This window comes from Neomonachus schauinslandi, chromosome 3 (assembly GCF_002201575.2).
Source record: "Neomonachus schauinslandi chromosome 3, ASM220157v2, whole genome shotgun sequence".
Classification (NCBI taxonomy): Eukaryota; Metazoa; Chordata; class Mammalia; order Carnivora; family Phocidae; genus Neomonachus; species Neomonachus schauinslandi.
In genome coordinates, this window is record NC_058405.1 from 65674057 (window position 1) to 65686192 (window position 12136).

The following is a 12136-nucleotide window of genomic DNA, read 5'->3' on the forward strand; positions in this document are numbered from 1 at the left end:
GTTCATGTAGGAGCATATATCAGTACTTTATTACTTTCTGTGGCTGAATAATATTCCAGTTCTTGGATCTGTCACATTTTGTTTGTCCATTAATCAGTTGGTGGACATTTGGGTTGTTTACACCTTTTGACCATTGTGAATAATGCTGCTATGAACATTCTTATACAAGTTTTTGTGCATATATGTTTTTAATTCTGTTTGGATATATGCCTTGGAATGGAATTGCTGAGTCAATTGATAACTGTTTTATCTTTTTAAGGAACTGCCACACTATTTTCCAGAGTGACTGCACCATTTTATTTTCCCTTTAGCAATGTATGAGGGTTCCAGTTTCTCCAAATCTTTATCAACATTTGTTATTGTCCTTTTTTTAGCCATCCCAGTACTTGTGAAGTGGTATCTCATTGTAGTTTTGATTTGTACTTCCCCAAAGACTAACGATGTTAAGCATCTTTTTGTGTACTTGCTTTCCATTTGTATATCTTCTTTGGAGAAATGTCTGTTCAAGTCATTTGCCCATTTTTTAAAAGATTTTATTTATGTATTTGAGAGAGAGAGAGAAAGCACAAGCAGGGGGAGTGGCAGAAGAGGAGAGAGAAGCAGTCTCCCCACCGAGCAGGGAGCCCAAAGCAGGGCTCCATTCCAGGACCCTAGGATCATGACCTGAGCTGAAGAGAGACACTTAACCTACTGAGCCACCTATGCACCCCCTTTTGCCCATTTTTATTTTATTTTATTTTATTTATTTTTTTTTTAAAGATTTTATTTATTTATTTGAGACAGAGAGAATGAGAGACAGAGGGCATGAGAGGGAGGAGGGTCAGAGGGAGAAGCAGACTCCCTGCCGAGCAGGGAGCCCGATGCGGGACTCGATCCCGGGACTCCAGGATCATGACCTGAGCCGAAGGCAGTCGCTTAACCAACTGAGCCACCCAGGCGCCCCTTTTGCCCATTTTTAAATTGGGTTGTTGTTGTGTTATAAGGGTACTTTATATATTCTGGTTACTAGACCTTATCAGATACATGTTTTGCAAATATTTTCCTACATTCTTTGTTGTTGTTATTTTTTCTTTCTTGATGATGTCCTTTGAAGCACAAAAGTTTTGATTTGGATGAAGGCCAATTGACCTTGGCTTCCTAGGATTTTTTGCCTAATCCAAGAGCACTAAGATTTATACATATGTTTTCTTCTAAGAGTTTTATAGTTTTAGGTCCTTTTTGATTCATTTTTTTTATGATTGCTTTTATTTATTTTTTTTAATTTTATTTTATTATGTTATGTTAGTCACCACTGATTCATTTTTGAGTCAATTTTTGTATATAGTGTGAGACTGGGATCCAGTTTCAGTCTTTTGCACGTGTCTATCCCATTGTCCTAGCACCATTTGTTCTAAAGACTATTCTTCTCCATTTGATTGTCCTTGCACCCTTTTAAAAAATCAACCATAAACATACAAATTTATTTCTAGACTCTCAGTTTTACTCCATTGATTTATAAGTCTAAGTGGTGTGTGATGTGTTTAATAAATTCTCCAGGATAGCTTCAAGTCCTTGGTTAATTTCCAGAGCTCAGAAAAAGTTGCTTCTGACCATTTTTGCCAATTTTTCCATTGCTTTTATAGAGGAAAGAATTTTCTAAAATCGTTCTGTCATTTTTCCTGACATCACTCCCTGAGTAAAATATTTTTGAAAAGCACCTTGCAGGGAATTGAAGCTGACTCTACTCTTAAGTGAGAGTGTGGGGAAGTTGGCTTTATAAAGATATGTAAATCAATAAAGGAAAGATGGTCCCATGGAAATCCAAGAACAGGAATTCCAATATAACTGAGCCCACAGATATTAAAATGAGTTCAAGGAAGCTTTAAAATCTGAGCAGAACTTCATAGTTCTTCACTTTAGTGGTCTGTCATACAGAAAAGTAGTTAAAGGCATAGACTTTGAACTCAGCCGTTCTGGATTCAAATTCTAGATCCACTTACTAACTGTATAACCTTGTTTTTCCTCATCTATTTAACAGGGCTAATAATAGTATGTACATCATAGGGATTTTGTGAGGTTGATATGAATCAGTTAATAAATAGAATTTAGAACAGTTCCTGACATAAATTATGTGCTTTAAAAATGTTGCTGTTATTACTTCAACTAGTTCAGTCTCTACTTCACTTTTCTTCTCATTATCAACTGCCATCATAACTCTCTATATCTTTTTAATATCACAGACCTTGGTATATCTTAGTTTCAATTTTATTATGATTTTAGGTAACATAATTTGGCTTACTCATGGATCCTGATTTCTTTATTCTCTCTGCCCTACTTTGTGGCTTCTCTCTATTTTCTTAGCTTTAATTCATATTTCCAGAGGGAGTATCAGAATGGTCTATGTCATCCCTCTTTGGTCAGAGCTTTTTACATTAGGCCACTTTCAAGGACTCCTTCCTGGCCTTTGGATTATCTGCCCTTGAGTTGGTTCCTCTCTATCTGTAATGAGATAATATGGTATAATATATGGCTGTTTAGGATGGTACAATAAGCATATGATGTTTTTGTTGTACACAATGATGACTGAAAAAATAATGATTAACACTTCTTTTATTTCAGGGGAAGATATAATCCAGTTAATCGGAAGACAATGAATGCCAAGAGAGGACCAGTAAAAAAGATTACGAGATCAAACCATCTTCCAAAACTCAATCTATAATTCTAGAACTGGGTGGATTTCTATTTCTTCCCTCTTTTCATCTATAATATTCAACTTGTGAAGTTAATGTTGAACACATTTTTCAGAGAATGAAATAGACAAAAAGAGCTATCAAACTTCTCTTTAGCTCCTCCTCTTCCAGAAGTTTGTTCCTTTGTCTGTATGAAAGTAATTTTTTAAGTGATCCTAAAATATCTAATAGCATTGCTTATGATTTAAAAAATATCCTAGGAGGGGCGCCTGGGTGGCTCAGTCGTTGGGCGTCTGCCTTCGGCTCAGGTCATGATCCCAGGGTCCTGGGGTCGAGTCCCGCATCGGGCTCCCTGCTCTGCGGGGAGCCTGCTTCTCCCTCTCCCACTCCCCCTGCTTGTGTTCCTGCTCTCGCTATGTCTCTCTCTGTCAAATAAATAAATAAATAAAATCTTTAAAAAAAAATAAATAAATAAATAAAAATAAAAAAAAAATAAAAAATATCCTAGGAAGCCTGAAGGTTGGCATTATTACACTTACTTTTAATAATATATCCATAATCTGTGCTGATAGTAACAGTGCTATTATATTTGGTTTCTGTCAGCTGTTATCTGTCAGCTAAAAATGAATTCGTCAAAACATTTTGCTCTTATAGGCCATATCATGTTCAGGTCTTTTATTTATTTATTTTTTTAAAGATTTTATTTATTTATTTGAGAGAGAGAGAATGAGAGACAGAGAGCATGAGAGGGAGGAGGGTCAGAGGGAGAAGCAGACTCCCTGCCGAGCAGGGAGCCCGATGCGGGACTCGATCCTGGGACTCCAGGATCATGACCTGAGCCGAAGGCAGTCGCTTAACCAATTGAGCCACCCAGGTGCCCTCGTGTTCAGGTCTTTTAAACCTGGTTTAAACAAAGCTACAAATCAGATGGATTTTGATTTGAACTGTCATGGTGTTATGGAAATAGCCTTCAATCAGTAATCAGCTTGGTTATAATTTCTACCCTGCCATGAACTTAGGAGGTCTTGGGCAGGTTCCTTCATCTCATCTTTATTTCCCACATCTATAAAATGATGGAGGCAAATGATATAACTTCTAAGGTTTGTACTTTGCTAGAAAACCAATATTTATTCAACTACAAGGTCCTACTACTTAGCACATAGTGATTTAAATCATTTTATGATGTTTCTTAATTCATAGTGATGGCCTAATTCTTTAGACCAAACATTGCAGTGTTCACAATACTTAAGTCTCAATGTGGAGACAGAGTGAGGAGAGGAGAAGGGTTTGATATAATTTATTGAATTTTTCTATTTATGTTTAGGTTTTATAACTATTATCTAGGTTTGGAACATACCTATGATTTATTTGCCCAACTTAATAAGTAAAATTATTGGACTTTATATTTCCAGAAATAACTCACAGCTAACTTAGTTTCCAGCTAATGGTGTTCTCACCTTATATCTGGAACTAAAACTTAACTTCTATTCAGTATCAACAGTAATGAATACTAAATGCATTTCTATAATAACTTTTATAGATATTCACTTTCTTTTTCTAAGGAAGAATTCATAAATTTCATATAGACAAATAATTCTTGTATGTGGCTTTATAAAGTATACAGAAAAACATAAAATAACTTTCTATATATTATTCCAAATGGGAACTATTTGGAAATATCTCCCCTGTTCTTTTTTTTTTTTTTAAGATTTTATTTATTTATTTGAGAGAGAGAGTGAGACAGGGGTGAGGGACAGAGGGAGAAGCAGATCACTCGCTGAGCAGGGTACCCAATGCGGGGCTTGATCCTGGGACTCTAGGATCATGACCTGAGCTGAAGGTAGACACTTAACCAACTGAGCCACACAGGCACCCCTATCTCCCCTGTTCTTAAGCTAATTACGGAGATCAGACACCGTGACCCATATTATTAAACAAATACTAGATTTTTAAATCTTATACAGTCTTTCTTAGCATTAGCAGCAAACTGATGACTTAAATTTTCATAATATTTATAATCAGAGTCATCACTGAAAAATAAATTTATTTCTATCATACAGAGCAAGCCATTGTGAGGATTGGATTTGGAACATTTAAATTTATTTCCATCACTAGGATGGGGTATTAGTTGAATATCTTACTATGGGGACTCTGTCATGTTTAAGTATTAGCTCTGCAGGAGCTACTCTGGGATACTTTACAATGACAGAAAAGGCCTGTCTTAAACAGAGGGATAGGGTAGTATAAAGAACTGATACGGGGGACTCTCTAAGTTCTACCACCAGCTTTGCCACTTCTAAGCTTCTGACATTGAGTAAGTCACTTTTCATTGCCTCACTTTCATCATTTATATAATTGGGAATAAATTTCTATGCAGATCAAGGATACTACGTATTTATTTGTTTACTTTTTTAAACCCTATTTCTAAAAAGGATTGTTAGCTTTTTTTTTTTTTTTAAAGATTTTATTTATTTATTTGACAGAGAGAGACACAGCGAGAGAGGGAACACAGGAGGGGGAGTGGGAGAGGGAGAAGCAGGCTTCCCGTGGAGGAGGGAGCCCGATGCAGGGCTCAATCCCAGGACCCTGGGATCATGACCTGAGCCGAAGGCAGATGCTTAACGACTGAGCCACCCAGGCGCCCCAAGGATTGTGTTAGCTTTTACTAAATGTAGAGGTATAAAAACAATGGTCATAAGATAACAGATAAAAGTTAATGTTTTGTAAGAATTCCCAACTAAGAAAAGCTCTAGCTTTTAAGCTTTCTAGCAATCATCACAAAGAAGGAATGAATTATACAGCTCTTATTTGTTTTGTAGAAGGAAGAAACAAGTAGAGAAAAAGTTTTACCTAATTCTGAGCTTTAAAGATAATGTATCATGTGAAGTTTTATAAGAAAATGTAATTATTTATTGAAATAAGCAGTGCAAAAATGATAGCTTGGGGTTTTAACTTTAACACTGAAATATGTATAAATATCAGTGTTTTTTAAAAGAGTTTAGAATTCATAAAGTAAACAATATATTTCAAAATTTTAATGTTCTAAATATATTACAAAATATCAGTATCATTTATAAAAACAAATGTTGCTATAAAAAAGGCAGATGATGGTGAGTTAACACAAGGATGTGGAGAAATTGGAGCCCTCATATACTGCTGGTGGGAATGTAAAATGGCATTGCCACTTTGAAACAAAGTTACCATATGACCCAGCAATTCCACTCCTAGGTATATATCCTAGATGAAACCTATGTCTACATAATAGGTCTAAGTAATGAAAACCTATGTCTACATAAAAATGTGTATACAGGGGGCGCCTGAGTGGCTCAGTTGGTTAAGCGTCTGCCTTTGGCTCAGACGGTTAATATGGGATCCAGCCCCATGTCAGGCTCCCTGCTCAGCAGGGAGTCTGCTTCTCCCTCTCCCTCTGGTTGTGCTCTCTCTCTCTCTTTTTCAAATAAATAAATAAAATCTTAAAAACACACACACACACAAAAATGTGTATACAAATGTTTATAGCACCATTATTTATAATAGCTAAAAAACTGAAACAACCCAAATGTCCATCAACTGATGAATGGACAAACAAAATGTGGTATATCCAAACAATGGGATATTACTCAGCAATTAGAAAGAATGAAGTACTGGGGCGCCTGGGTGGCTCAGTCGTTAAGCGTCTGCCTTCGGCTCAGGTCATGATCCCAGGGTCCTGGGATCGAGCCCCGCATTGGACTCCCTGCTCAGCGGGAAGCCTGCTTCTCCCTCTCCCACTCCCCCTGCTTGTGTTCCCTCTCTCACTGTCTCTCTCTCTGTCAAAAAATAAATAAAATCTTTAAAAAAAAAAAGAAAGAATGTGGTACTGACATATGCTACAACTTGGATGGACCTTGAAAATATTATTCTAAATGAAAGAAGCCAGTCACAAGAGATCATATATTATATAATTCCATTTATATGAAAAGTCCAGAATAGGCAAATCCGTATAGACAAAAAGTAGGTTAGTAGTACTTGCCAGAGGCTGGTGAGGCTGGGGGAAGGGTGGGTGATGGGAAATGACTTAATGTGTACAAGGTTTCTTTTTGGGGTGTAATGAAAATGTTCTAAAATTAATTGTGGTGATGGTTGCACAACTCCGTGGTATACTAAAAACTGAGCACTTCAAATGAGTTAGTGCATGTTATATGATTGGTACCTCAATAAAGTTATTAAAAAAACAAATGTTAAACATGCTAATATTTTATTAGCAGATAAATTTTAATGAAATCTTATTTGATCTTCCTCAGAAGATGTGATCTTAAAAATTAAGATGCATCATCATTTGGTGCTATTGTTGGGTGAAGAGCATAATTTTGAGCATAATTTTCCAACTAAAAAACTTGCAGATACTACACTAGTCAGAAAAATAATGAGGATTAAGGTCTGCTTCCCAATATTTCCTTGACTTCTTTTGAATAATTTCATCTCTTGCTTGATAACCTGGTGGAGATATTTATAAAACACCTTTTGATTTTTGATTAAGATTAGATTTTTTAAATTTATAAAGTACTGGGCGCCTGGGTGGCTCAGTTGGTTAGGCGACTGCCTTTGGCTCAGGTCATGATCCTGGAGTACTGGGATCGAGTCCTGCATCGGGCTCCCTGCTCGGCAGGGAGTCTGCTTCTCCCTCTGATCCTACCCCATCTCATGCTCTCTCTCTCTGTCTCATTCTCTCTCTCAAATAAATAAAATAAAATCTTTAAAAAAAAAAATTTATAAAGTGCTATGTAAATTTTGTTTCGAAGAAATTATTTCTGGTTTCATCATCTTCATTAGTTTTATCATGTGCAGCTAGACATTCCAAAGCAGAGTTATCTATTTCAGTTTTAGTACCATGATACTTATATTCCACTGGACAAGAAATTCTTTATTTTGGACTAAAAACTGTCCATGTAACAGAATCTTATCAATAACACTGTGGTTTCTTTTTTGTTATGTGCACAATAAGTAAGGACTTATAGACCACATATTGTGTGTCTTTTTTTCATAAATTGAGTAGATGAATTATAGATATTTATTTCAAGATATAAATACTTCAGATTTTTAAAAAATACCAGAATAACAGAATTATGACAACAATGATGCTAGGGTTTTGGTATTTAAAAAGCACATAATGGGGCATCTGGGTGGCTCAGTCAGTTGAGCAGCAGACTCTTGATTTCAGCTCAGATCATGATCTCAGGGTCCTGAGATCTAGCCTCGTCTTGGGCTCCGCCCTCAGCACAAAGTCTGCTTGTCCCTCTCCCTCCCTGTCTGCCCCTCCATGCTCTCTCTCTCTAATAAATAAGTAAATAAATAAATAAATATTTTTTAAATAAATAACAAAAAGCGCAGTGTATACCAGAATACTAAAACTCTTGTTAAAATCACTAAACATGATTGAAGGATGAAAAAGTATCTTTAAAATAATAAAGTACTACTTAAATGGAAGATCATGTCATGACAGTCGGGCACTATTTTAAAAACAAGTAGTAGATTAATCTGATCTATGAATTAGAAAAATTTTGAATTTATAGAGCATCCTTTTAATTTTATCAAAGCAATTTCTTAGATATTATCTCAGTTACAGGGAAAGTCTTATTATCTGAAGAACCACCCAACAGTGAGTTTATCATTACTGGGAGTGTTCAAGGCTAGGAGACCCTTTGTCAGGGATATCATAGAAAGGATTCCTACAGTGGGTGGAAGTTGGATTCATTTGACTGCCAATATCCCATCTGTGATTCCCTCCTCACTTATCAGATAAGGAAACGAGACCAAAAAAATCACTTCCTAAAATATGATTGTATCATATAGGCTGTAAATATGGACTTTCAAAAACATTGCTTTACCAGTAGCCACAACTAACAAAATCAGCTATAATATTATTAATGGCCATTTGTTAAAAGTAATCCAAAACCAGTTACAATTTTTTACCTATAATAAGCAGTGATTTTCAAAAAGATAATTTTCAATGCTAATACATCTGAAGTTAAAAAGTTCTAGTATATTGCTGGTGAGGTTATAAATTAATATAATTCTTTTGGAAAACAATTTGATTATGTTCTCGAATAGCCTTAATGTTCATACATTGACTCAATAATTGTATTTCTAATAATCTGTTCTAATGAAAAATTGTACATATAGAAAACACAGGAGGACAATCGTTTTACCAGCATTTATAATTCCAAAAAATGGAGACTTCCTCAATGTACAATTATATGCATAAGTGGATTGTGATTCATCCACATGGTTGATTATTATGCAGCAATCAGGACTTTCTATCTTATATTGAAATTATTTCACCTCAAATATTACCTGCATTTGAAGCACTTCAGTGTCATTTATCTCCAGCACTTAAATGAACAATCTTATTCATCATTTGTCACCAGCTAGCTTAGTGCCTAGTATATGACAGGTACTTAATACATTTTGTTTAACTTAAATGAGTGTTTGCAAAACAGAGTTTATAATATCAGGGGACGACTTAATACTAGGACGTTAACACAATGTTACAAAGTGATACAAAATCATTGATTTTAACTATTTAAACATATCTGTAGGAGAGGGTTACAAAAAGGGGACTTCACTGATGCCAAAATATGTGTTTCTATTCTACAAATTTACTGTCCAACTCTACAGAGGAAGGTGAGTTAGGCTCCAAATGGTGATCTAGCAAAAGCGGGGAGGGAGAGGGGGAATCCTATGGAGTAGAAGGGAACATACTTTAACACACTAACTTAGGAAAGCTTGCTTAACTTCCTGTCACGGTTTTACTTTGTAGAATGAAGATAGAAAAAATTGATTTCAAAGGTGGCACAGAACGGGGGTATAAGCCTTTTTATTGCAACAATTCTGATATGTTAATGTAATAAAAACAAGCAATAGAAATTACAGAACATCATAAGGTACCTAGAAAATGTATATTGACTTGCCAGTGTGTAAATAGTTAAGAAAGTCTTTGAAAGTAGCTGACAGCACTAGAGTAATTTGTCTATATAATGTTAAAGGAACTGAGGCAAAGAATAAGTAAATAGTGGGAAGAAGTCAATGAAGTAACCACTCTAGGATTTAGAAGCTTTCAAGGAGAATATTTTCCTTTATCTCTGTCCTTTCCTTTTCCTTCTCATTGCTACAACTTAGTTAAGCCTTTATTATAGCCAGTTAGCTTGACAAAGGAGAAAAAGGTGGTAAAAATTTCATACGAGGGTGTTGAGAGTCAGTTAATAACACTTACTGCTGACAGACATGGAGAATCCTTTAATCTTCCTAACTAGAATTGACCTCTTTAGTAACTGAACTCCCATGATTAACTCCCTTGCTTATGCCACTTTTGTGGCTCTAACCACCTTCTATCCTAAGTAATAGGTTTATTTTGTTGTATGCTTTGCATGTCTTTTCTGTTACAAGAGAGTTAGCTTCTAGTGCAAGTTTTGAGTCAGGGAAGGGCAGGGTGTGGGTAGGGCCATGTCTTACTCATCTTTGTATCTCCATCAGAACTTAGCCCAGGGACATGCATATTTTTGACACTCAGTAAATATTTGGAATGAAAAGGTGGATCTAAACATAAGGTAAATGTTCTATAAGTACTCTTAAGCACATAAGGAATTAAAAAGACTTGTGTATGAAATGTAAGAATGATATGGCAAAATATGAACTAACATCCCAAGGATCAAGTCCTTGAGAATAGGAACCCTAGTTTGAGAGTAACACTTACAATGATAACCTGCCAAGAGCTAGAGTTAAATGAGAAACATGGGGGCATTGCACTAAAAGGATTTTTTTTAAAGATTTTATTTATTTGACGCAGAGAGCACAAGCAGGAGCAGCAGGAGAGGGAGAATCAGGCTCCCTGCTAAGCTGGGAGCCCGCCACAGGGACTTGATCCCAGGACACTGGATCATGACCTGAGCCAAAGGCAGATGCTTAGCTGACTGAGCCACCCAGGTGCGCTAGTCTATAACATTTTTTTATGTCACCTAAATAAATTTTTCTCTCCTTAATCACTAAAACTTACACTGGATAAAATGACTAGACAGGGCTTTGTCTTGTCTTTCTTGGTGGGGAGGTAAATGTGTTCTGGGAAGAAAGGAACAAAAGGATATTTGGTGATCAAATTGATAGACTCGGGTAAAGATTGCTATGTGCTTACCAGACTTACCTTTTTTCTAATGGGACAGAACGAGGCCACATTTTCCACGTGTGAAACACACTGTCTACCAGTGCCTGGTGCATAAACTACTTTTTTTAGTGATATATTTGTGAAAAACACTATTTAGTAGTGAGTAATATGTATGCTGCTGTGTTTAGAAATAGTTGGGAAGTATTGTGTGCAGCTAGGTGTGACCTTGTGACTGACTTTAGGCCAATATAATCTAGGCATACACAATACATGTTGTTTCTGTGACTGGCCCATAAAAACCTCCCAGGTGATCATTCTTCGTTGTGCTCTTTGAAAATTTTGTTTCATGAGTGGACATCTAAGGTCGAGAAGTAAATGCCAAGGCTCCAGGGGATGGTAGAGCCATAGATGGAAGAAACTTGTGAATTATTGCATGTAGCAGATCCACTCATCTCACCTTGCTGACCCTCATTTGATTGTGGTGTATGTGAAAAGTAAATTCTTTTGTGAATGAGTGCATGTGCGTGTGCATGTCTTGTCACTGAGATTTGGGTTTTATTTGTTGAAACAGTTAGCTGTTGCTCACTAATATAGTACCAAACAATATTTTTTGTGAGGCTTACAGGCATTTGGATTTTTTTCTTTTCAGTAGATAATGATACCGTTCTTTGAAACGCCATAGAGAGAAATTAAGCCATTCATTGATAGTGATGGCCCCTGGCCTGCCTGCATCATTGAGTCAAATTCTACAATATCAATTGGTATTTTTTTTGAAGAGGGGGAGGGGAAGAAGGAGAGGGAGAGAGAGAATCTCAAGCAGACTCCATGCTGAGTATGGAGCCCGACATGGGGCTGGATCTCACAACCTTGAGATCATGACCTGAGCCAAAATCAAGAGTTGGATGCTTAACTGACTGAGCCACCCAGGTGCCCCTCAATTGATATTTTAAAACTGGTTCTAACTCAGTGTATTTCCAGCTTGCTGAACATAACTAGAATTTAATTTTTTTTTTTTTTTTTTACTAAACAGAATCTCTTGCTTTTCCATCAGTGACTCTCTAGGAGATTGTTCTTTTAAGCCTAGTACAAATGCTGTACAGATTGATAGCCAAATACAGACTCTGCCCAAACATTAATGGAATGCACCAACCAATGCCTGAGAGGGGAAGGCTACCCATACTTACTTTTACTCAGAAAAGAAAGAATGGACAGCATCACTGGTCCATAGCATTTATGAAATCCTGTTGGGCAGATATGGTGAAAAAGCCCTCTTCCCTAGGAATGGGGGTAGGTTCCTTGATCAGACTCTGGTTTCTTTTTATTTCTCCTT

At 36.4% G+C, this 12136-nt stretch overlaps 1 protein-coding gene across 1 annotated transcript in view; it reads left to right on the forward strand.

Moving 5' to 3' along the window:
- CCDC169 (coiled-coil domain containing 169) overlaps window positions 1-2933 on the forward strand; it is a 46893-nt gene extending 43960 nt beyond the window's left edge. The window contains exon 8 of the mRNA XM_044913599.1: window positions 2599-2933. Within this exon, the coding sequence (XP_044769534.1) occupies window positions 2599-2698 (100 nt within the window). The 3' untranslated portion in view covers window positions 2699-2933. The remainder of the gene's footprint in view (window positions 1-2598) is intronic.
- Window positions 2934-12136: the final 9203 nt, after the last annotated feature.